Below are 26,366 nucleotides of genomic sequence, written 5' to 3'. Positions count from 1 at the left end.
GATGCTCAAAGGTTTTCTTTGCTTTTACAATTAACTTCTCATCATTAGGCTGGCTTTTTATTGTTAATGTTTGAAATTCTTTCCTCTACCAAAGCTAGGTAAATCCTTCCATTTCGTTCAATCCTCAAAGATTTGATATCTTCAATTGGAGGGTGAGCTCCAATTTGCTATCTTGTCTCAGATGAGAGACTTAACAAACAATCCAGGTCTTTTTCAATGTATAATCAGTTACATTACACTGTAAACTTTTGCGATAAATTCTGTGTCTTATGATTTTATGCTCCACAACCACCTGATGAAGGAGCAGTGTTCCGAAAGCTAGTGATTCCAAATAAACCTGTTGGTCTATAGCCTGGTGTTGTAGGATTTTTAGCTTTGTTTCTTTTTAAGGGTCATGACAATACCTCCAAGAAATTGTGACTTAAGCTAAATGACTAGACAAGCTATCTGCTGAAGTGTTTCGCTAGTTGAGCTTTTACAACCCAGAGAAATAAATGGAGCCAAAGGCCAACAGCACATTCAGTTCAAAAAAAGAAAAAAAAAATCAAACCAGCAGATGTGTTGTCGACAAGCCTAAAAATCATCAAATAGCTGGAAAACGCCCTGGCACTTTTGTCTTAGAGATCTTTGCAAAATTTTGATGAGTTATCCTGTGTCTGTGAGACTCAGGGAGAGACAGTAACAGAAAGACTTTAATCTGGTGAGTTTCTGAAAATTCACTGAAAGGAAATATTTGCAATCATATCAGTTGAGTAAGAAATTAAAGTGAAGATGAGAATGATATCACTGGGGTCAAGTGTCTGTAAAGGATATTGCAGAGAAACTTTTTTGCTTTTTACAATAAGACCCTTCCGAATTATTTCATTGATACAATTTTTGCTATTCTTTGTGTAATAACCATATGTTCTTCTGTTGAATGTATTCTGACCACCCGTTCTGAACATGTTCAGTGACTGACCACAATGGGAGCCAATGTGCTAAAGTGAGACAATCCAACCAGGTTTCACACAAGAATCTGACTTATCCAGTCTCACCCTCCACTGGGATCAGAACACATCCTTTGGCTTCTTTTCTACTCAAAGCTCATCTCCATTGCAGCGTGAAACATATAGGCCTTAATTATATCCAAGGAGAAATGTTCAGGATTTTTTTCTGTAAACTCCCAAACTCATTCTCTCTTGAAACTAAATAGACATTTAGGGTTACACGGTGGCTCAGTGGTTAGCACTGCTGCCTCAGTGCCAGGGACCCAGGTTAGATTCCAGCCTCAGGCGACTGTCTGTGTGGAGTTTGTACATTCTCCCTATGTATGCATGCGTTTCCTCTGGGTGCGCTGGCTTCCTTCCACAATCCAAAGATGTGCAGATCAGGTGAATTGACCATGTTAAAATTGCCCACTGTTTAGTACCTTAGTCAGGGGCAAATGTAGGGGAATGTGTCTGGGAGGGTTACTCTTTGGAGGGTCTGTGTGGACTTGCTGGGCTGAAGAGCCTGTTTCCATCCTGTAGGGAATCTAATCTAATCTAAATACAAAGATAGACAAATCATAACTCCATTAGATTCAAGATTGTTATGGAAAAGGCCAAGGTTGAGCCTGAAAACAAAAACTTTTCAACTTAAGATCAGATGTGATTTGGCCAAAGTGAACTGGAAGCAAACTATTTCAGGTTAATCTGTCTCAGAACAATGGGATGCATTCAAGGAGGAAGTTCAAGGTTTGAATAAAGATTTGTAGCTCGGGTGCTGGTTGACATGTTCAGTGAACTGGGAAGTTGATTTGCAGATGTTTTGTCCCCTATGTGACATCTTCAATGCTTTGGACCCTCTTGTGAAGTGCTGCTGTACTGCGTCTTCTGGAATTTATTTGGTTCCTTTCCTGTTGCTTTCAGTTGCCGGTTCTGGTTTTTTGTTGTAGTGGCTGTTATATAGTGTCTCAGTCTGTGTGCTTGTTGATGGAGTCTGTGGATGAGTGCCATGATTCTGGAAATTCTCTGACTGTCCTGTTTAGCCTGTCCTATGACTGTTGTGTTGTCCCAGTCAAATTTGTAGTCCCTGTCATTTCTTTGTGTGTGGCTGCGAGGGACATCTAGTCGTGGTATTTAGTGGGTCATGGATGTGGATTGCTAGCTGTCTGCCTGTTTGTCCTATATAGTGTTTTGTGCAGTCTTTGCATGGAATCTTGTAAATTACATTTGTCTTGTACACGATGGGTACAGGGTCTTTTGTCCTGGTGAGTCATTGTCTGAGTGTGGCTATCAGTTTATGGGCTGTCATGAATCCTAGTGGTTGGAGAAGTCTGGCTATCAGTTCCTCTACAGAGTCTTCGCCAAGAACAGATATACCCGCATCATCATAGCAGATGCCTAACAGGCAAACAACGTGACGGGGACATGCCACTACCTAACCCACTAGCAACGCTACCTTACATAAACATCTCGGAGCTGTCAGCTAGATTTCTCCGACCACTGGGATTCACCAGGACAGAATGACTCACCAGGACAAAAGACCTTGTACCCATCATATGCAAGACAAATGTAATTTACAAGATTCCATGCAAAGACTGCACAAAACACCATATAGGACAAACAGGCAGACAGCTAGCAATCCACATCCATGAACACCAGCAACCCACTAAACACCACAACCAACTGTCTCTCGCAGCCACACACACAGATGACCGGGACCACAAATTCGACTGGGACATCACAATGTTCATAGGACAGGCTAAACAGAGGACAGCCAGAGAATATATAGAAGCCACAGACTCCATCAACAAGAAAATTGACCTAGACCCAATACACCAACCGCTACAACGAAAATCTGGAACCAGCAACTGGAAGCAGCAGAAACGGAACCAAATAAATTCCAGAAGAGATAATACAGCAGCACTTCACAGGAGACTCCAAAGCACTGATGATGTCACTGAGACAGGGGACAAAATATCTGCAAATCAACTTCACAGCTCGGTGAACATACCCACGACTACAACAAAGAGGAAGTATGGAAAGTACAGGACCAACATGTTCCAACAAAGAAAAAGGGTCAGAATAATTCTGTGAGCATTGGATATTAAGTGACATGCAGCTTTGGTTAAGGAAAAAAGGGAGGCTTATGGCAGATACCAGGGCCTCCAAACAGCAAAACCCCTAAAGGCAGGGGACTGGGAACCAGAAGACAAGACAAATGGACAGCGAGGTGGAAACTGGAGACTGTAAGAATCATGAAGATAGCATTAATAAGGCAAAGAGTAGGCAGAGAGCAGATGAATGCAAAAGAACTGGTGGCCTGAAGTGCATATACTTTAATGCAAGGAGTATAGTGGGTAAGACAGATGAACTTAGGGCTTGGATTGGTGCCTGGGAGTATGATGTTATTGCAATCACAGAGACTTGGTTGAAGGAAGGGCATGATTGGCAACTAAATGTTCCAGGATATAGATGCTTCAGACAGGACAGGGTGGGAAGTAAAATGGGGGAAGGAGTTGCATTGCTGGTCAGGGATGATATCACGGCTGTGCTAAAGGAGGACACTATGGAGTTCTTGAGTAATGAGGCACTATGGGTGGAGCTGAGAAATAAGAAGGATGCAATTACATTGTTGGGGCTGTATTACAGGCCTCCCAACAGTGAGCGTGAGGTAGAAGAATAAATAGGTAAACACATTATGGAAAGATGTAGAGGCAATAGGGTAGTGGTCTTGGGAGATTTTAATTTTCCCAACATTGACTGGGATACACTTAACGTCAGAGGTCTGGATGGGACAGAATTTGTAAGAAGCGTCCAGGATTTTAGAGCAGTATGTCAATAGTCTGACGAGGGAAGGGGATATATTGGACCTGGTACTGGGGAACAAGCCAGGCCAGGTGGTAGAGGTTGCGGTGGGGGATTTCTTTGGGAACAGTGACCACAATTCTGTAAGTTTTAGAATACTCGTAGACAAAGATGAGAGTGGTCCTGAGGGAAGAATACTAAACTGGGCCAAGGCCAATTATATCAAAATTAGGCAGGAGCTGGGAAATGTGGATTGGACACAGCTATTTGAAGGCAAGTCCACATTTGAGATATGGGAGGCTTTCAAAGATAGTGCAGGATAGGCATGTCCCACTGAAGGCAAAGGATAGGGAAGGAAAGACTTGTGAACCGTGGATGACAGGAGAAATTGTACAACTAGCCAAGAGGAAAAGGGAAGTGTACATAAGGTCCAGGCAGCTAAGAACAGAACGGGCCCTGGAGGAATATTGGAAGAGAAGGACCAGCCTTAAACAAGAAATCAAGTGGGCTAAAAGGGGTCATGAAATAACTTCAGCAAGTAGAATTAAGGAGAATCTCAAAGCCTTTTATTCTTATATAAGTACTAAGTGGGTAACTAGAGAAAAGATTGATCCACTAAAGGATAAGAAAAGAAGGCTGTGTTGGAACCTGAGAGAATGGTGAGATTCTGAATGATTACTTTGCATCAGTGTTCACTGAGGAGAGGAACATGATGAGATTAGATGTAGAAGTTTGATTAGTCTGGATCACGTTGACATAAGTAGGGAAGATGTGTTGGGTAGGCTAGAGGTTATTAAGAAGGATAAATCCCCAGGACCAGATGGGATCTATCCCAGGTTGCTGAGGGAGGCGAGAGAGGAAATAGCTGGGGCCCTGACAGATATCTTTCTGGCATCCTTAGATACAGGTGAGGTGCTAGAGGACAGGAGGGTTGCTCATGTTGTCCCCTGTACAAGATGGGTAGTAGGGATATTCCGTGTAACTACAGACCAGTGAGCCTGACGTCAGTGGTGAGAAAGTTGCTGGACAAGGTACTGAGGGATAGGATCTATTTATATTTAGAAAAGAATGGACTTATAGTGATAGGCAACATGGTTTTGTGCAGGAGATATCATGCCTTACCAACTTAGAGTTCTTTGAGGAAGTGACCAAGTTGATAGATGAAGGAAGGGCTGTTGATGTCATATACATGGACTTTAGTAAGGCGTTTGATAAGATTCCCCATGGTAGACTAATGGAGAAAGTGAAGACACGTGGTGTGCAGGGTGTTCTAGCTAGGTGGATAAAGAACTGGTTGAGCAACAGGAGACAGAGAGTAGTCGTTAAAAGGAGTTTCTCGAAATGGAGAAAGGTGACCAGTGGTGTTCCACAGGGGTCAGTGATGGGGCCACCGTTGTTTGTAATATACATAAATGATCTGGAAGAGGGCACTGTTGGTATGATCAGCAAGTTTGCAGATGACATGAAGATTGGTGGAGTAGCAGAAAGCAGAAGGGACTGTCAGAGAATACAGGAGGATATAGATAGACTGGAGAGTTGGGCAGAGAAGTGGCAGATGGATTTCAATCCAGACAAATGTGAGGTGATGTATTTTGCGAAGTCTAATTCGAGAGCAAATCATACAGTGAACGGAAGAGCCTTGGGAAAAGTTGATGGGCAGAGAGATCTGGGAGTGCAGGTCCAATGTACCCTGAAGGTTGCTGCACAGTTGAATAGAGTGGTCAAGAAGGCATTTGGTACGCTTGCCTTCATTGGACGGGATATTGAGTATAAGAGTTGGCAAGTCATGTTAAAATTGTACAAGACATTCGTTCCATCACATTTAGAATACTGTGTACAGTTTTAGTCACCACATTACCAAAAGGATGTGGACATTTTGGAGAGGGTGCAGAGAAGGTTTATGAGGATGTTGCCTGGTATGGAAGGTGCTAGCTATGACGAGAGGTTGAGTAGTTTAGGATTGTTTTCATTAGAAAATAGGAGATTGGCCGGGGGTGGGGGTGGGGGGGTGGAGGGGGATTGTCTTGATTGAGGTCTCTAATATCATGAACAGAATGAGGACGTGCCACAAGCCAAAGGACTAGCCACACTACCATACATCAAAAACATTCGCCAGACTACTGCGACCACTAGGACTCATAACAGCACACAAACCAACAGCCACTCTCAGACAACAACTCACCAGGATGAAGGACCCAATACCCAGCATGAGCAAAACCACTGTAGTGTACAAAGTCCCATGCAAGCACTGCACAAAACACTACATAGGACAAACAGGAAGACAGCTAACGATCCGCATCCATGAACACCAACTAGCCATGAAACGACATGACCAGCTATCCTTAGTAGCCACACACTCAGATGACAAGCAACATGAGTTCGACTGGGACAACACTACTATTATAGGATAAGCCAAACAGAGAACAGCCAGGGAATTCCTAGAGGCATGGCATTTATCCACAGATTCAATCAATAAGCACATCGACCTGGACCCAATATACCGGCCACTGCAGCGGACAGCTGGAACTGACAACCGGAAGTGGCAGAGACAAACCACTACAAATGCCGGAGGAAAGATCACAGAAGTGCTTCACAGGAGGCTCCCAAGCACTGAGGATGTCACCTAGACAGGGGACGAAACGTCTGCAACATAAATTCCCAGCTCGGTGAACAGAACCACAACAACGAGCACCCGAACTACAAATCTTCTCCCAAACTTTGAATATCATGAAGGGTATAGACACGGTAGATAGAGATAAGCTTTTTCCCAGGGTGAAGGATTCAGTAACGAGAGGTCACGCTTTCAAGGTGAGAGGTGAAAAGCAAGTACTTTACACAGAGGGTGGTGGGTGCTTGGAATGCGTTGCCTGCAGAGGTAGTGGAGGCAGGCACAGTAGATTCATTTAAGAAGCATCTGGACAGATGCATGAGTAGGTGGGGAGTAGAGGGATCCAGATGGTTAGGAATTGGGAGATAGGTTTAGACAGTGGATTTGGATCGGCTCAGGCTTGGAGGGTCAAAGGGCCTGTTCCTGGGCTGTAAATTTTCTTTGTTCTTTGAGTATACAACGTACAAAAGGGAACTTAAAAAGATCAGAAGGGTTAAGAAAGGCATGAAAAGATCTACTTTTGGCAACCACTCACTAATAAGTACATTAGTCCACCTTGGAAATTCTACGTCACTGGTCCTGAATTCTGTGGGTCCTTTTGTGGATGATGAGCCCGATCCTAGAACCACATCTCCAACTGTACGTTTCACAGGTGTTTCCAGGAGCTGACAAGGAAGGGGAGGGGAGGTGAATGTGTCTAGTGGTAACATCCTCCTGCAGATAGCAGAAATGGCAGCTAATGATCCTCTGGATGTGGATGGTGGGGCAGAAGCTGAACACCAAAGAGAGGGGAAAAGGGCAGAAATGCAGGAGATGGGTTGGACACAGCTGAGGGACCGGTCACAGTAGCATAGAGTTCTCAGTTGAGGAAAAAGGTGGACATTTATTGTATAATCTTTCTATAAAACCTGACATTCTAACACCTTCATGGGAATATTGAGGCTAACCTAGTTCCTGTATACAGTTCTACCCAGTACCTAGACAAAATTAAAAATCACACAACACCAGGTTTAATCGGAAGCAGTAGCTTTTGGAGCGCTGCTGCTTCATTAGGTGGCTGCTTCCAAATAAATCTGTTGGACTATAACCTGATGTTGTGTGATTTTAAACTTTATCCACCTCAGTCCAGCACCGGCATCTCCAAATCATGACCTAATACCTGAGCTGTCCTATTATTTGTAACAAACACAGCAGCCAAGCTTGCTGTCAGCAGAATTGAAAACTGGTTACGTGACCCACTTGTTCCATTTGAACTTATCTTAAAAGAGACAATTCTAAAATCCAAATCTCAAATTTCCTTTTGCAGCAGGATTCCTTTAAATTCATAAGCCTGAAAGATTAAATTCTACCTTTTTTTGTTTATCAATTAAGTTCTGAGTTTTGAGTCCTGCTAATCTTAAATACAGACTGGCCTTTATCATTTTCTGCATTCCTGACTTACAGTTCTAAAATCTAAACTTGTGTTTTATTTATTTGAATAAGAAAGCTAATTCCCTTGGGCTCTTTGAATTTAAAATAAGAAACTCACAGTTGTTGATCCTGAGCTATTTCCACTATTTTGATAGCAGCAGGTTATAGGTCAGATAATATTCTATCTCCTGCAGAGTTATAAATGTCAGTGCTTTTGACATTTGAGAGAGTTGGAGCTATGTTTAAGGAAGGATTTTCCATATCCATTCAAGGAAGTGAAGGGGTTTGTCACCTTTTACTGCTTTGAACATGAGATTATTGCATTTTGGGGATTCACTGTCATTGATGGGCTGCATTAATTGACTAAAATCGAATTGGGGATGAATTTCTTCAATATTCACAAACAATTCAGGTAATTTTTGTGGAACAGAATTCATTTTTCCTAGTTTGCCATTTAAACTCAGCTCCGTATTTCTTCTTGTACTTTGAACCTTCTTACGACCTCAACGTCTTTTTCACATATGGAAAGGTGAGATGTTTGCCCTTGACATGAGGGCTACACTTAACTGAGGTATGGCATCAAGAAACCCTAGCAAAACTGGAGTCAAAGGGAATCAGGGGCAAACCTCTAAGCTGGTCACAGTCATACTTGGCACAAAGGAAGCCGGCCAAAAGTGAGGACTGCAGATGCTGGAAATCAGAGTTTAGATCAGAGTGGTGCTGGAAAAGCACAGCAGGTCAGGCAGCATCCGAGGAGCAGGAAAATTGACGTTTTGGGCAAAAGCCCTTCATCAGGAGTATCCTGATGAATGGCTTTTGCCCAAAATGTTGATTTTTCTGCTCCTCGGATGCTGCCTGACCTGCTGTGCTTTTCCAGCACCACTCTGATCTAACCAAAGGAAGTTGGCAGTTATTGTTGGAGGTCAGTCATCCCAGCTCCTGGAATCCCCTGACTTGCCACCATTTTCTGTTGTACTATTAGGGATAGGCAACTAGTGCTGGCCCAGCCAGTGATGCCCATTTCCCAAGAATGTAAAAAAAAATTATCTTTGACTGTGGCCTTTATAAATATAGAGTCTTTTTTAAATTTATTCATAACACGTGATTATTATTGCTTTGTCCAGAAGTTATCTTAAAATTATTTCACAATTAGTTTTTCAAAATATCTATTTCTTAACAGATAAAGGAAATGCAAACTTGCCTGAAATTGCCTTTGCCAAGGACAGACACTTTCTGGGCTGCTACAACCAACAAGCTGTTGAGCTCTTGCTCTCCGGAGAGGATGTTTATCAAATGCTGAAGACGGGTCACTCGGGGTGAACATTCTCTTCGAGGTATCATTTCTGATTGTGTGATTTGTACTGAATGCTCTTCTTCTGGGAGACAATTTTGATTCAATACCTTGAAATTGATTTTAAACATTTATAGATCATTAACTTCAACCTTGCTTTCTAATTCTGTCTGGGTCATATTTATACTTTCCAAGATTCAAAATATTTCACTGTTATTATTCAGATACAAGGGTGTATTCAGATGCAACTTAAACCAAATTTCCCAGATTCTCTTTTCTTTCCAAGCTAATTCAGGCGGAGAGCACCACACGTTTAGCTTTCCATTCTTGATCTTCATACAACAATCACATTGATAGTATAGATGTCTATATCAAACTTGTTGGACTATAACCTGCTGTTGTGTGATTTTTAACTTTGTCCACCCCAGTCCAACACCAGCACCTCCACATCCTATATAATCTTTGTAAGATTCCTAAATTAAAATTGTTGCAAAAATCATGGGAGCTCCAGGATCCACTACTGTGTTCAATATTGCAGTGAGGTTAGAAACTTACTTGATTTTGATGGGCACTTAAATTAAATACTCTTCACCTCAGACTCAAGTAACAGGAAATTTACAACTTTCAAGAGGCTGCATTGGTGCACCAGTTTTCCAGTGTAAGTATTTGCCTGTTTTATCTAACAGTCAAGAATCACTAATCTCCTTCTGACAGCTAAGGCAGGAAACTGCTTATATCTGGATTTCGATATTGTTCACAGAAACACAGACGTGTAATGATGCAGAAGGAAGCCATTTGATCCATCATGTCTGCACCAGCTCTTCAAACAAGCATAACTACCCACTGCCAATTTCCGACCTTTTCCTTATTCCCTTGCACAGTATTTCTGTTCCAAATACCCTATTCAAATACCCTCTTCAATGCTTTGATTGAACCTGCCCCCACCACACTTTCCAGCAGTGCACTCCAAACACTAACTACTCCAAAGTGAACATGTTTTTGTCTTGCATTATCCGTGCTCCTTTTGCAAACCATTTTAAATCTGTGGCACCTTGTTCTTGATCCTTTTGCAAGTGGGAACAGTTGCTAGATGATATTATGACTGACATGATCCTGGACTCATGCACATTCCCACAAGCAACTTCCACTGGATGTTACTGTTCACCAATCAGGAATGACAGTTCTGTTCTTTTTTCCCATTAGAGATTGTGCCTATTGTAGTATTCTAATCAAATCCAACAGGGTTCAAAGTGGGATTTTCTGGATTTGGGTCTCCCTGCCTTGATCTCCGGACCAGACAATTAAATTACCAAGTGTCCAAACAAGAAGGTATCATTGTTTGATCCTCAGTAAATTGTTTTGGTATTTTTCCAGTCGGATTGTTGGGACAACCTTTGTTATTAACATATATCTGACTGGAGGATTGCAAATGTTGTGCCCTTGTTGAGGAAGGGCAGTAGAGATGACCCAGGTAATTATAGACCAGTGAGCCTTACTTCTGTTGTAGGAAAGGTTTTGAAAAGGATTATAAGAGATAAGATTTATAATTGTCTAGCAAGCAACAATTTGATTGGAGGTAGTCAAAGTGGTTTCATCAAGGGCAGGTCATGTCTCACAAACCTCATTGAGTTTTTTTGAGAAGGTGACTAAGCATGTAGATGAGGGTAGGGCAGTTGACGTAATATACATGGACTTCAGTAAAGCCTTTGATAAGGTTCCACATGGTATGCTGTTGGAGAAAATGCAGACGCATGGAATTGAAGGTGATTTAGCAGTATGGATTAGAAACTGGTTTTCTGAAAGAAGGCAGTGAGTGCTGGTTGATGGAAAATATTCAGCCTGGAGTCCAGTTACTAGTGGTATGCCACAAGGATCTGTTTCGGGACCACTGCTGTTTGTCAGTTTTATAAATGACTTAGACGCAGGCATAGGTGGATGGACTAGTAAGTTTGTAGAGGACACTAAAGTCGGTGGAGTAGTGGACAGTGTGGAAGAATGTTACAGGTTGCAGGGGACTTGGATAAACTGCAGAATTGGGCTGAGAGGTGGCAAAAGGAGTTCAATGCAGCTAAATGTGAAGTGATGCACTTTGGGAAGAATAACAGGAAGGCAGAGTAGTGGGTCAATGGAAAGATTCTTGGTAGTGTGGATGTGCAGAGGGATCTTGGAGTCCATATACATAGATTCCTAAAAGTTGATAGTGCTGTTAAGAAGACATACGGTGTGTTAGGTTTCATTGGTAGAGGAATTGAGTTCCAGAGCTGCAATATCATGCTGCAAATAAACAAAATGCTGGTGTAGCCACACTTGGAATATTGTGTACAGTTCTGGTCTCCATATTTCGGGAAGGATGTGGAAGCATTGGAAAAAGGTGCAGAGGAGATTTACCAGGATGTTGCCTGGTCTGGAGGGAAGGTCTTATGAGGAAAGGTTGAGAGACTTGAAACTGTTCTCATTGGCACGAAGAAGGCTAAGAAGGGCTTTGATAGAGACATACAAGATGATCAGAGGATTAGATAGGGTACACAGTGAAAGTCTTTTTCCTAGGATGATTACTTCAGCATGTAGAACATAGAACATAGAAGAATATAGCGCAGTACAGGCCCTTCAGCCCTCGATGTTGCGCCGATCAAAGCCCACCTAACCTACACTAACCCACTATCCTCCATATACCTATCCAATGCCCGCTTAAATACCCATAAAGAGGGAGAGTCCACTACTGCTACTGGCAGGGCATTCCATGAACTTACGACTCGCTGAGTGAAGAACCTACCCCTAACATCAGTCCTATATCTACCCCCCCTTAATTTAAAGCTATGCCCCCTTGTAATAGCTGACTCCATACGTGGAAAAAGGTTCTCACTGTCAACCCTATCTAACCCCCTAATCATCTTGTACACCTCTATCAAATCACCCCAAACCTTCTTTTCTCCAATGAAAACAACCCCAAGTGCCTCAGCCTTTCCTCATAGGATTTTCCTACCATACCAGGCAACATCCTGGTAAACTTCCTCTGCACCCGTTCCAGTGCCTCTACATCCTTCCTATAGTATGGCGACCAAAACTGCACACAATATTCCAGATGCGGCCGCACCAGAGTCTTATACAACTGCAGCATGACCTCAGGACTCCGGAACTCAATTCCTCTACCAATAAAAGCCAGTACGCCATATGCCTTCTTCACTGCACTATTTACCTGGGTGGCAACTTTCAGAGATCTGTGTACATGGACACCAAGATCCCTCTGCTCTTCCACACTACCAAGTAGTCTACCATTAGCCCAGTAATCCATGTATGAGGGGATATAACTACAAATTGAGGGGTGATAGATTTAAGACAGATGTCAGAGGCAGGTTCTTTAGGCAGAGTAGTAAGGACGTGGAATGCACTACCAGCTAATGTAGTCAACTCAGCCACATTAGGGAGATTTAAACAATCCTTAGATAAGCACATGGATGATTTTGGGATAGTGTAGGTGGACGAGCTGAGAATAGTTCACAGGTCGGCGCAACATCGAGGGCCAAAGGGCCTGTTCTGTGCTGTATTGTTCTATGTTCTATATTTAGCTGTATCCAGCAAGTCAGCAAGGCAAAAATCTGTTACGGTTTTTGCAGCAATTTTTGTTTTGAAATTTTAAGTTCTAATTTTTTTTTAATGGCTGCATAAACTTAAATTCTATAATTGGATATGATTTTCCAACATGCTGGATATGAAACAATTGGAAATTTTTAGTTGACACATTTCTTTAAACAATTCTATAAAAAATAACAATCCCAACAGCAGTTGCATTACCTTCATTTTCTTGGCCTTCATTAGTAGACATCACATCTTGAGGTTGGTCATTTATAGAGTCCACTACAGAATCTCTACAGCTGCTCAAATTTTCAGAGTTTATCCGGCTGGACTCCTCCTCTTGAGAATGGTAAAACACAGAACTGTTGGATTCCTGAGACCACATCATGCTGTACCTACGCTGTTTGTCCTCAAATAAATCAAGAAATATCAGGGCTGATGCAGAGGCAAGTTAACATACAAAACAAAACATGGATGTTGGCTTTGGCTCCAGTTTTGAAAGAGCTGTGAGTATAAATACTCACCCTTCGACACCAATAGTCATTTTGAGTGCGAGCAGCAGCTGAGTTTAAATGAACCCAGAAGGCTACAGCTAAGGTAAGACAGTTTGTTTTAAAATTACTTACCGATAGCGGGCAGCGGTGTTTTTTTACCTCTTCACAGAAAGAGCGGGAGCAGCAGGGGGAAGTGACGACAACCAGAGGGGCAGCCGGGACCCAGAAGCTGGTGTAGCGCAAGCTTACCTGGGTAGGTTTTTTTCCCTATAAAAGCGTGCAGGAGTGGAACCTGAGGCACTACAGAGGTAGTGTCTCCCACCTGCCCTCCTCCTCTAACCTAATAATAAGACCCGTTGTGGTAAGTAGGTAAGTGCTGCATTTTGCTTGTTCTATTTTTTTAGACCTAGTTTATTTTTTTTTAGAAAGGTTACTTTTAAAGGGATGGCAGTGAAGGCAGTGCAATGTTCCTCTTGCAAGATGTTTGAGGTGAGGGATGCCATGGTCGTCCCTGCTGATTACACTTGCAGGAAGTGCACCCATCTCCAGTTCCTCCAAGACCGTGTTAGGGAACTGGAGCTGGAGCTGGATGAACTTAGGATCATTCGGGAGGCAGAGGGGGTCATAGATCAGAGCTTTAGGGAAGTAGTAACTCCAAAGATTGCAGACAGATGGGTGACAGTGAGGGGGACTCGAAGGAAGCAGCCAGTGCAGGGACCCCCTGCGGCCGTTCCCCTCAAGAACTAGTAAACCGTTTTGGATACTTGTGGGGGGAGGGGGGGGCGACTTACCAGGGGTAAGCAATAGGGTTCAGGCCTCTGGCACGGAGCCTGTCCCTGTTGCTCAGAAGGGAAGGGTGGAGAAGAACAGAGCAATAGTTATTGGGGACTCGATAGTTCGGGGCACAGATAGGCGGTTTTTGTGGGGGCGAGAGAGACTCACGTTTGGTATGTTGCCTCCCAGGTGCAAGGGTACGTGATGTCTCTGATCGTGTTTTCCGGGTCCTTAAGGGGAAGGGGAGTAGCCCAAAGTCGTGGTCCACATTGGCACCAATGACAAAGGTAGGAGGAGGGCTGAGGATGTTTGGCAGGCTTTCAGGGAGCTAGGCTGGAAGCTCCAAGTTAGAACAAACAGAGTTGTTGTCTCTGGTTTGTTACCCGTGCCACGAGAGTCGAGGAATAGGGAGAGAGAACAGTTAAATGCGTGGCTACAGGGATGGTGCAGGAGGGAGGGATTCCGGTTTCTGGATAACTGGGGTTCTTTCTGGGGAAGGTGGGACCTCTATACACAGGATGGTCTACACCTGAACCTGAGGGGCACCAGTATCCTTGGGGGAAGGTTTGCTAGTGCTCTTGGGGCAGGGGGGGGTTTAAACTAACTCTGCAGGGGCATGGGAACCTAGACTGTAGCTTTAGGGTGCAGGACCTGGAGTGTAAGAAGGTAAGGAACATGTCATCAATCTCAAAGGAGGGTGCCTGTAAACAGGAAAGTGGCTTGAAGTGTGTATACTTCACTGCAAGAAGTATACGAAATAAGGTAGGTGAACTTGCAGCGTGGGTTGGTACCTGGGACTTCGATGTTGTCGCTATTACGGAGACATGGGTAGAACAGGGACAGGATTGGCTGTTGCAGCTTCCAGGGTTTAAATGTTTTAGTAGGGTCAGAGATGGGGGTAAAAGAGGGGGAGGTGTGGCATTGCTTGTCAAAGATTGTATTACAGCGGTGGAAAGGACAATGGATGAAGACTCGCCATCTGAGGTAGTTTGGGCGGAGGTTAGGAATAGGAAAGGTGGGGTCACCCTGTTAGGAGTTTTCTACAAGCCTCCTAATAGTCCTAGAGACTTGGAGGAAAGGATTGCGAGGATGATTCAGGAGAAGAGTGAAAGTAATAGGGTGGTTGTTATGGGGGACTTTAACTTTCCTGATATTGACTGGGATAGCTGTAGCTCGAGTACGTTAGATGGGTCGGTGTTTGTCCAATGTGTGCAGGAGGTTTTCCTGACACAATATGTAGACAGGCCAACAAGAGGTGAGGCCATACTGGATTTCGTTCTGGGTAACGAACCAGGCCAGGTGTTAGAATTGGAGGTAGGTGAGCACTTTGGGGACAGTGACCACAATTCGATGACTTTTACTCTAGTAATGGAGAGGGATAAGTGTGCATTGCAGGGCAAGAGTTATAGCTGAGGGCAGGGAAATTATGATGCGGTGAGGCACGACTTAGGATGCGTGCCTTGGAAAAGTAGGCTTCAAGGCAAGGGCGCAATTGATATGTGGAGCTTGTTCAAGGAGCAACTATTGAGTGTCCTTGATAAGTATGCACCTCTCAGGCAGGGAGGAAAGGGTCGTGTGAGGGAGCCATGCTTTAATAAGGAATTGGAATCCCTTGTTTAGTAAGGCATTTGATAAGGTTCCCCATGGTAGGCTTATGCGGAAAGTCAGGAGGCATGGGATAGAGGGAAATTTGGCCAATTGGATAGAAAACTGGCTAACCGGTCGAAGTCAGAGAGTGGTGGTAAATGGTAAATATTCAGCATGGAGTCCAGTTACAAGTGGAGTTCCGCAGGGATCAGTTCTGGGTCCTCTGCTGTTTGTAATTTTTATTAATGACTTAGATGAGGGAGTCGAAGGGTGGGTCAGTAAATTTGCAGATGATACAAAGATAGGTGGAGTTGTGGACAGTGAGGAGGGCTGTTGTCGGCTGCAGAGCTGGGCTGAGGAGTGGCAGATGGAGTTCAACCCTGCCAAGTGTGAGGTTGTCCATTTTGGAAGAACAAATAAGAATGCGGAATACAGGGTTAATGGTAGGGTTCTTGGTCAGGTGGAGGAACAGAGGGATCTTGGGGTCTATGTACATAGATCTTTGAAGGTTGCCACTCAGGTGGATAGAGTTTGTAAGAAGGCCTATGGAGTATTATCGTTCATTAGCAGAGGGATTGAATTCAAGAGTCGTGAGGTGATGTTGCAGCTGTACAGGACTTTGGTTAGGCCACATTTGGAGTACTGTGTGCAGTTCTGGTCGCCTCACTTTAGGAAAGATGTGGAAGCTTTGGAGAGGGTGCAGAGAAGATTTACCAGGATGTTGCCTGGAATGGAGAGTAGGTCGTACGAGGATAGGTTGAGAGTTCTCGGCCTTTTCTCGTTGGAACGGCGAAGGATGAGGGGTGACTTGATAAAGGTTTATAAGATGATCAGAGGAATAGATAGAGTAGACAGTCAGAAACTTTTTCCCCGGGTACAACAGAGTGTTACAAGGGGACATAAATTTAAGGTGAAGGGTGGAAGGTATAGGGGAGATGTCAGGGGTGGGTTCTTTACCCAGAGAGTGGTGGGGGCATGGAATGCGCTGCCCGAGGGAGTGGTAGAGTCAGATTCATTGGCGACCTTTAAGCGGCATTTGGATAGGTACATGGATGGGTGCTTAATCTAGGATAGAAGTTCGGCACAACATTGTGGGCCGAAGGGCCTGTTCTGTGCTGTATTGTTCTATGTTCTATGTTCTATGTTCTATGGAAGAGAGCGGCCTATGTAAAGATGAGGCGTGAAGGTTCAATTGGGGCGATTGAGAGTGAAAAGGTAGCCAGGAAGGATCTGAAGAGAGAGCTAAGAGCAGCAAGGAGGGGACATGAAAAGTCCTTAGTTGGTAGGATTAGGGAAAACCCAAAGGCTTTCTATAGGTATGTCAGGAATAAAAGAATGACTAGGGTAGGAATAGCTCCAGTCAAGGATAGTAGTGGGAAGTTGCGTGTGGAGGCTGAAGAGATTGGGGAGACACTGAATGAATACTTTTCACCAGTATTCACTCAGGAACAGGACATTGTTGCCGATGTGAATACTGAGTCACAATTAATTAGAATGGACGGCTTTGAGGTATGTAGGGAAGAGGTGTTGGAAATTCAGGAAAGGGTGAAAATAGATAAGTCCCCTGGGCCTGATGGCATTTATCCTAGGATTCTCTGGGAAGCAAGGGAGGAGATTGCAGAGCCATTGGCCTTGATTTTTAGGTCCTCGTTGTCTACAGGAATAGTGCCAGAAGACTGGAGGATAGCAAATGTGGTTCCCTTGTTCAAGAAGGGGCGTAGGGATAACGCTAGTAACTATAGGTCAGTGAGTCTCACTTCTGTTGTGGGCAAAGTCTTAGAGAGAATTGTAAGGGATAGGATTTATGAACATCTGGATAGGAATAATGTGATCAAGGATAGTCAGCATGGTTTTGTGAAGGGAAGATCATGCCTCACAAACTTTACTGAATTCTTTGAGAAGGTGACTAAGGAGGTGGACAAGGGTAAAGCAGTAGATGTGGTGTATATGGATTTTAGTAAGGCGTTTTGATAAGGTTCCCCATGGTAGGCTACTGCAAAAAGTACGGAGGTATGGCATTGAGGGTGAGTTGGAGGTTTGGATTAGGAATTGGCTGGCTGGAAGAAGAGAGAGGGTAGTAGTTGATGGTAAAGGTTCATCTTGGAGTGCAGTTACTAGCGGTGTTCCGCAAGGATCTGTTTTGGGACCATTGCTGTTTGTCATTTTTATAAATGACCTGGAGGAGGGGCTAGAAGGTTGGGTGAGCAAGTTTGCGGATGATATGAAAGTCGGTGGAGTTGTTGACAGTGAGGAAGGATGTGGCAGGTTACAGCGGGATATAGATAAGCTGTAGAGCTGGGCAGAAAGGTGGCAAATGGAGTTCAATGTGGGTAAGTGTGAGGAGATTCACTTTGGTATGAGTAACAAAAAGATGGGGTACTGGGCTAACGGTTGGATACTTGCTAGTGTGGATGAGCAGAGGGATCTTGGTGTCCATGTACACAGATCTCTGAAAGTTGCCACCCAGGTAAATAGTGCGGTGAAGAAGGCATATGGCATACTGGCTTTTATTGGTAGAGGAATTGAGTTCCGGAGTCCTGAGGTCATGTTGCAGTTGTATAAGACTCTGGTGCGGCTGCATCTGGAGTATTGTGCGCAGTTTTGGTCGCCATACTATAGGAAGGATGTGGAGGCCCTGGAACGGGTGCAGAGGAGGTTTACCAGGATGTTGCCTGGTATGGTAGGAAGATCGTATGAGGAAAGGCTGAGGCACTTGGGGCTGTTTTCATTGGAGAAAAGAAGGTTTAGGGGTGACTTGATAGAGGTGTACAAGATGATTAGGGGGTTAGATAGGGTTGACCATGAGAACCTTTTTCCACGTATGGAGTCAGCTATTACAAGGGGGCATAGCTTTAAATTAAGGGGTGGTAGGTATAGGACAGATGTTAGGGGTAGATTCTTTACTCAGCGAGTCGTGAGTTCATGGAATGCCCTGCCAGTAGCAGTGGTGGACTCTCCCTCTTTATGGGCATTTAAACGGGCATTGGATAGGCATATGTAGGATAGTGGGCTCTTGTAGGTTAGGTGGGCTTGATCGGCGCAACATCGAGGGCCAAAGGGCCTGTACTGCGCTTTATTTTTCTATGTTCTATGTTCTAATATTGTACAGACAATCATTTGTCTTTCTTTGTGGCTGCCCTTCTGTCTTTCAATGAATTCTTGCAACTGCTCACTGCCAAATGTCAAGCTCCAATATTATTAGATAAATCTCTTGAGCATGGTAACAGAACTGGTGCCAGTGTCACAGATAGATAAGCATTTTTATTGAAGGTGGTAAACACAAACAATGCAAATCAATGCTTACGGGCAGAAGAGTGCCACCATTTCTTCCTCTTGTAAGCAACTATTTTACCTTCAATTGTATCTACATCCCAGACTCTTCCTCCCTTTAATACTTAATAAATATCAACTAATGAGATAGGAATCATACTTGGATGCTCTCATTTTTTCTCAGGGCTCACTTCCTGTACATTGCATGCCTCCTTGCTTTCTTCCAAAACGTGCAGGATATAGGAACTAGGAGGAGGAACAGGTTGTTCACCCCCATCAAGCTTGCTCTGCCATTCAAATAAATCAGAGCCAATCTTTGACTGGAACACACTGCATCATGCCCACATTACTTGATGAATTCATATCTCGAAATCTATCGATCACTGCTTTGAAGATGTTTAGGCTGGAGAATTCCAAAGATTCACCATATTCAACTGAAGAATTTCTCCCTTATCTCAGTCCTAAATAACCTACCTGTTCTTGTGAGGTTTAGGCTGGAGAATTCCAAAGATTCACCATATTCAACTGAAGAATTTCTCCCTTATCTCAGTCCTAAATAACCTACCTGTTCTTGTGAGACTGTCTGCTGGTTCTAGACCACACCCACTGGGGCATCATCCTTCCTGCAGCTACTCTGTGGATCTCGAAGAATTTTTAAGGTTTCACTGAGATCACTTCATATTTTTCTAATCTCCAGAGAATACAGGTCCAGTCTTCCCAATCTCTCCACTTCATACAATCCTTCTTTCCTTGGGAGTAATCTGGTGAGCCTTCATTGTACTCTGTGACAAACACATTCTCCTTACGGCATGAGCCCAAACTCTACACAATCTTCCAGATGCAGTTTCACAGGCTTGTTGTAACTGAAGACACTGTTATCACTGTTCTCAAATCCCCCTAAAATAAAGGCCAGCTGATTTAGGAAGAAAAATAATGATTGCTGTATCTGAATGTTTGCTTTCTTTAACTCATGAACAAGGACATCAGCCCCCTTTTACATCGATATTTCCCAATCCCTCCAGTTCAGAAGTACTCTGTCATTCTGAACAAAAATGGATAACTTCATATTTTCCATGTTATATTTAATCCGCTGTCTCTTTTATAATCACTCAACTTGTCTAAGGTCCAGGAAATCTCTTTGCATTCTTTTTACAGCTTGCATTCTCAATTTATTTCAGCAAAAAAAACTCAGAAATATTACATTTAGCCCCAGATGTGCTTGCACTGGACAGAGTGCAGAGGAGATTCACTAGGATGTTATCTGGGATGGAGTCTCTCAGTTATCAGAAGAAACTGGGTAGGTTAAGTTTGTTTTCCCTGGAGCAGAGGCGGCTGAGGGAGGATCTGATAATGAGAGGCACAGACCAAGGAGATTGTGAGAATCACTTCCCCAAGGCAGATGTGTCTGAGAGCAGGTGGCTTAAGTTTAAGTTGAGGAGCAAGAGGGATGTGAGACAATATGTTTTCACCCAGAGGATGGTAGATATGTGGAACATGCTGGCAGAGAGGGTGGTGGAGGCAGGTTCTCTTGCAACTTAAAATACCATGACTTAGTAGGCTATGGATCAAGTGCAAGTAAATGGGATTAGTCTAATTTGGTCAACTTAGATATGGTGGACTGAAGGGCTTATTCTATACTACATGACTCTGAAGTCCAAGAACTGATACTTGTGATAACACACTGGTCATGGTTTGCCAACCTGGGAATAAACCATTTCACCTTACTTTCTGTTTTCTGCCATCACCTTTGGAATTCTCTGGCCAAAAAGGTTGTGGGGTCTCAGACATTTGAGTATGTTCTATCCTTCTCTTCAACCCACACTCTGCTCCCAGCACATTGTCAAGCTACAATTCCATCCTTTGGCTGAGCAGTCATGTCTTTTGTCAGAAAATAAGTAAGGTTAATTCTCACTGGGAAAAATCCTAATGGATAGCTTGAATTTGGAGAATTAAACATCAGAATAAATCAGAGATGGGGTGAAATGGAGAGAATTTCAAAAATACAGCAACACAGCTACACCGAATGAATCACAGTTCCCAGCATGATCTGAATTGATGAGTGACAGAGTCGGTCAGTTCTTTAGTAAATGAGCAGTGTACTTTCCTTAGCTCAGGGGACAATTGGACAAATATTTACAGCAGATATTGATACACTTGTATTATTTCAGTGACAGAAAAGATCTGGAGGACCGAGACTGATATCCTCAGTTGTATATTTGTAACATACTACTGATCAGAAACTGGATGATCACAGGTTGATAGATGACTGCAGTCTCAAATACTCCTCCTTCTGTTGCAAATGGATTGTATCCCAATGGTTAAACTCATCTTATTAAAAAGATTCCAAGAATATGATTATTGTACCAGTAACATTCTAACTTCAGTGTATAAGCTATACCTTTATTATTTTTGTTTGGATGTGGATTGAAGTGGGAAAAGAACTACTTTAAAAGGAGGTTTGTATGAAGGTATTTCAGTTAGCATAATAACTAGTTGATTGGTCCATGGAAGTGATCAGTTTTTTTGATGACAACACTTTTCTGCCTGCCAAAAGATATATGATTGGCTCCCAGGTAACTAAACAGCTTGTGCGTGAGAGTTTTTGAGCAAAACTCATGGCCCTGTAGAGAGGAAGGTGCTGTCCTTTCCTCTGCTGTAAAAAACATAGCAAGCCTGAGGAAAGTCAGTTCATTTTCTCTGATCAGTTGTCGTAAGCAGTTGCTCTTAACCAAAAAATCAGTGACTTCATAAGCACAAACCAACTGCCCTTTGTTTCCTGATAGCAAGTCGAAATATCTCAAGGAGGAAGATCAAAAAGCAGCAACATCTCATAAGCCAAAAGTATCAGCTCAACAAACTGAGCAGGGTCTGCCTTTCCAGTCTTTTCCTCTGCCCATAACACCCATTTTCTTTTAGTCACTTTCTGTGTAACGGGAGTTTTATAAACCGGTTAGAGGTTTAAATGGTAGAGTTGTATGTCAGTTGTTAATTAGCAATTCTCATTAAGTTCAGAAACCTGATCTATGCTGGCTCCAAAAGACTAGGAAATTAAGGAATTTTGTGTACTCTTATAAAATCTTTAACTCCTGTAGTGGTGATTGATGTCCAACGGACCTCCCTCCCACCCCAGTGAAGTGTGATATCAATTCTAACTGAGAGCTGGTCATGTAACTTGAGATTCCATCTCTGAATAGTGCTCACCACAAAGAATAGGCAGCTCTACACCATCCAGTTTTGTGAATTCTACTAATCATTTTGAACGACAATCATGCTACCATTTTTGCAAGGTTTGCAGCTCAGGTTGAGGTTTGGTGTGTAGGGTTGCTCGTTGAGCTGTAGGTTTGATATCCAGACGTTTCATTACCTGGCTAGGTAACATCATCAGTGGCGACCTCCAAGTGAAGCGAAGCTGTTGTCTCCTGCTTTCTATTTATATCTTTCTCCTGGATGGGGTTCCTGGGGTTTGTGGTGATGTCATTTCCTGTTCACTTTCTGAGGGGTTGATAGATGGCATCTAGATCTATGCGTTTGTTTATGGCGTTGTGGTTGGAGTGCCAGGCCCCTAGGAATTGTCTGGCATGTCTTTGCTTAGCAGGATAGATGTGTTGTCCCAGTCGAAATGGTGTTTTTTTTCATCCGTGTGTAGGGCTACGTGGGAGAGAGGGTCGTGTCTTTTTGTGGCTAGCTGGGGTTCATGCACCCTGGTGGCTAACTTTCTTCCTGTTTGTCCTATGTAGTGTTTGTGGCAGTCCTTGCATGGAATTTTGTAGATGACATTGGTTTTGTCCATGGTTGTACTGGGTCTTTTAAGTTCGTTTGTTAGAAATAACATACTTAAAAGACCCAGTACAACCCATGGATAGGAACAGGAAAGGAGGATAGAAAGATATTGTCAGGGCACAGATACTTACTGAAACTGTGTTGCTGCTGTGAATGACACTGTTTTTATGATCATGAATCATAGAATCACTACAGGGTGGAAGCAGGTCATCAGCCCTTCAAGTCCATGCCAACCTTCCAAACAGCATCCTATCCGTAAAATCATAATTGATCCTAAAACAATTTCCCATATTCCATCATTAAGAAATTTTGGAGATAACACCTTCATCAATTGCTTGAGTTTATTCAGAATTGGCCTCAAAGATGCCTTGAGAAAATACATCTGATGATGCTTTCAATCAGAACAGTGACTTAATTGAAAACAATTAAGTCGGCAAAATCAGGTGTTACCTTATAAGGAATAAGGAAGGACTGCAGATGCTGGAGATCAGAGCTGAAAAATGTGTTGCTGGAAAAGCGCGGCAGGTCAGGCAGCATCCAAGGAGCAGGAGAATCGATGTTTCGGGCATGAGCCCTTCTTCAGGAATGAGGAAAGTGTGTCCAGCAGGCTAAGATAAAAGGTAGGGAGGAGGGACTTGGGGGAGGGGTGTTGGAAATGCGATAGGTGGAAGGAGGTCAAGGTGAGGGTAATAGGCCATAGTGGGGGTGGGGACAGAGAGGTCAAGAAAAAGATTGCAGGTTAGGAAGGCGGTGCTGAGTTTGAGGGATTTGACTGAAACAAGGTGGGGGGAGGGGAAATGAGGAAACTGGAGAAATCTGAGTTCATCCCTTGTGGTTGGAGGGTTCCTAGGTGGAAGATGAGGCGCTCTTCCTCCAGCCGTCGTGTTGCTATGGTCTGGCGATGGAGGAGTCCAAGGACCTGCATGTCCTTGGTGGAGTGGGAGGGGGAGTTGAAGTGTTGAGCTACGGGGTGGTTGGGTTGGTTGGTCTGGGTGTCCCAGAGGTGTTCTCTGAACCGTTCCGCAAATGTCGGCCTGTCTCCCCAATATAGAGGAGGCCACATCAGGTGCAGCGGATGCAGTAAATGATGTGTGTGGAGGTGCAGGTGAATTTGTGGTGGATATGGAAGGATCCCTTGGGGCCTTGGAGGGAAGTAAGAGGGGAGAAAGCGTGGGCGCAGGTTTTGCATTTCTTGTGGTTGCAGGGGAAGGTGCGGGAGTGGAGGTTGGGTTGGTGGGGGGTCTGGACCTGACGAGGGAGTCAAGGAGGGAGTGGTCTTTTCGGAACACTGATAGGGGAGGGAAGGGAAATATATCCATGGTGGTGGGGTCCGTTTGGAGGTGGTGGAAATGACGACGGATAATACGATGCATATGGAGGTTGGTGGGGTGGTAGGTGAGGACCAGTGGGGTTCTGTCCTAGTGGCGATTGGAGGGGCGGGGCTCAAGGGCGGAGGAGTGGGAAGTGGAGGAGATGCGGTGGAGGGCATCGTCGATCACGTCTGGGGGAAAATTGCGGTCTTTTAAGAAGGAGGCCATCTGGGTTGTACGGTTTTGGAACTGGTCCTCCTGGGAAGGAATTGGGAATATGGGATTGCGTTTTTACAGGGGGCAGGGTGGGAGGAGGTGTAGTCTAGGTAGCTGTGGGAGTCAGTCGGTTTATAGTAAATGACGGTGTTGATTCGGTCGCCTGAAATAGAAATGGAAAGGTTGAGGAATGGGAGGGAGGAGTCTGAGACTCCTGGTCCAGGTGAATTTGAGGTCGGGGTGGAAGGTGTTGGTAAAGTGGATGATGGAGGAGGTGGAGGGCGTGGGTGGTGTCCCAAACGTAGGTGGGGAGTTCTTGTATTAAGGGGGAACAGGACCGTGTCGAGGTAAGCAGAGATGAGTTCGGTGGGGCAGGAGAAGGCTGAGACAATGGGCCGGCTGGGGCAGTCAGGTTTGTGGATTTTGGGCAGGAGGTAGGAACAGGCGGTGCGGAGGATCCAGAAGGAGGTCTGTTGCTGACACCCGCATGGGCCCCAGCTATGCCTGCCTCTTCGTAGGATATGTGGAACAGTCCCAACAAATCCGAAGCCTCCAGCAGCAGAGCTCCCTCCGGATTCTCCGCTCCACACTTGCAGCCATGCACCGCTACCTACATTCCCTGCAATTAGCCCTACCCCAGCTCAGGACAACACTCTCACAGATCTGCAAAGGACCTCTACTGTTCTTCATCCACAGAAGAATCCATTCACTAAACAAACAGTTCTTCCTAGCCATATTGGAAATCAAAGACAGTAAGTACCAAAACCTTTCATGTACTTACCCCCACATTCTGGGTTCCTCAACTGTTCCAGAATCTTCCATCGGCCTCCGAAATCACTCCGGTGCCATTAACCACGCGGCCGCTGCAGCGACCACAGCAGCAACCGCCGCCGTGAACCATGACGTCACTTCCACCCCCACCGACCTCGCAGCCTCCGCGATCGCCGCCCAGACAACCACCTCCACGATCGCCAGGAAGACCATCACCGAGAGATTCGCGGCCTCCGCGGGGTCCACGGCTATCGGGAATAACACCGTTTCTATAGTCGCCACAGTTACTTCCGCCCCCAGTGACATCACTAACCTGCGTCTCCGCCCCCCACGCCGACCTCCATCACCATGCCTAACCCCGCCCCCCACGCCGATCTCCATCACCATGCCTAACCCAGCCCCCACACCGATCTCCGCCTGTACGCCTAACCCCGCCCCAACGCCGATCTCCATCCCTGCCCCCACGCCCAACCCTGCCCCCACTCCCAGCTCCAGCCCCACACCAGGTCCTAGCTCCCAGCCCTGCCATGTTTTCACCATCCCTCCAGAACTATCCCTCTCTGAGGATGAAAGATCAGTCCTCAGCAGAGGCTCACCTTCATTCCCCTACGCTCTCGGATTAACGAGTTCAACACACAGCGAGACGTCGAACAATTCTTCCGCCGCCTTCATCTCCGCGCCTACTTCTTCAACCAGGATTCTCCCCCACCCTCTGACGACCCCTCTTCCACCTCCAACACACCCCATCCACCTGGACACCCCGTGCTGGCCTCTTACCCGCCCTCGATCTCTTCATAGCCAACTGCCGCCGTGACATTAACCGCCTCAACCTCTCCAAACCTCTCACCTACTCCTACTCCAACCTCTCACCCTCGGAACGTGCAGCCCTCCACTCCCTCCATTTCAACCCCAACCTCACTATCAAACCGGCAGACAAGGGAGGTGCGGTGGTAGTTTGGCGCACCGACCTTTACACCGCTGAGGCTAAACGCCAGCTTGCGGACACCACCTCCTACTGCCCCCTTGACCATGGCCCCACCTCCCACCACCAAACCATCATCTCCCAGACCATCCATAACCTCATCACCTCAGGGGATCTCCCATCCAGCGCCTCCAACCTCATAGTCCCACAACCCTGCACTGCCCGTTTCTACCTCCTGCCCAAAATCCACAAACCTGACTGCCCCGGCCAACCCATTGTCTCAGCCTTCTCCTGCCCCACCGAACCCATCTCTGCATACCTCAACACGGTCCTGTCCCCCTTAGTCCAAGACGTCCCCACCTACGTTCGGGACACCACCCACGTCCTCCACCTCCTCCATGATTTTCACTTCCCCGGTCCCCAACGCCTTATCTTCACCATGGACATCCAGTCCCTGTACACCTCCATCCCCCATCACGATGAACTCAAAGCCCTCCGCTTCTTCCTTTCCCGCCGTACCAACCAATACCCTTCCACTGACACCCTCCTTCGACTGACTGAACTGGTCCTCACCCTGAACAACTTCTCTT

At 45.0% G+C, this 26,366-nt stretch overlaps 1 protein-coding gene across 3 annotated transcripts in view; it reads right to left on the bottom strand.

Moving 5' to 3' along the window:
* Nucleotides 1–26,366, bottom strand: part of vwa5b1 (von Willebrand factor A domain containing 5B1) — a 396,694-nt gene that overhangs the window by 258,788 nt on the left and 111,540 nt on the right. For 2 of the 3 annotated variants that reach the window (XR_011962666.1, XM_072585920.1), the window contains exons 13-14: nt 12,872–13,061; nt 8,990–9,189 (exon numbers count right to left, since the gene is read on the bottom strand). The exons of the other annotated variant lie outside the window; for it this stretch is intronic. Coding sequence is in view for 1 of the 2 variants with exons in the window: in XM_072585920.1 (XP_072442021.1) it covers nt 8,990–9,189; nt 12,872–13,061 (390 nt within the window). In the remaining variant the exon portion in view is untranslated. The remainder of the gene's footprint in view (nt 1–8,989; nt 9,190–12,871; nt 13,062–26,366) is intronic. 3 annotated transcript variants of the gene reach the window in all.

Source organism: Chiloscyllium punctatum, chromosome 16, assembly GCF_047496795.1.
Source record: "Chiloscyllium punctatum isolate Juve2018m chromosome 16, sChiPun1.3, whole genome shotgun sequence".
Taxonomy (NCBI): Eukaryota; Metazoa; Chordata; class Chondrichthyes; order Orectolobiformes; family Hemiscylliidae; genus Chiloscyllium; species Chiloscyllium punctatum.
The sequence above is the reverse complement of the archived record's forward strand: the minus strand, read 5'-3'. Positions and strand labels throughout refer to the sequence as shown.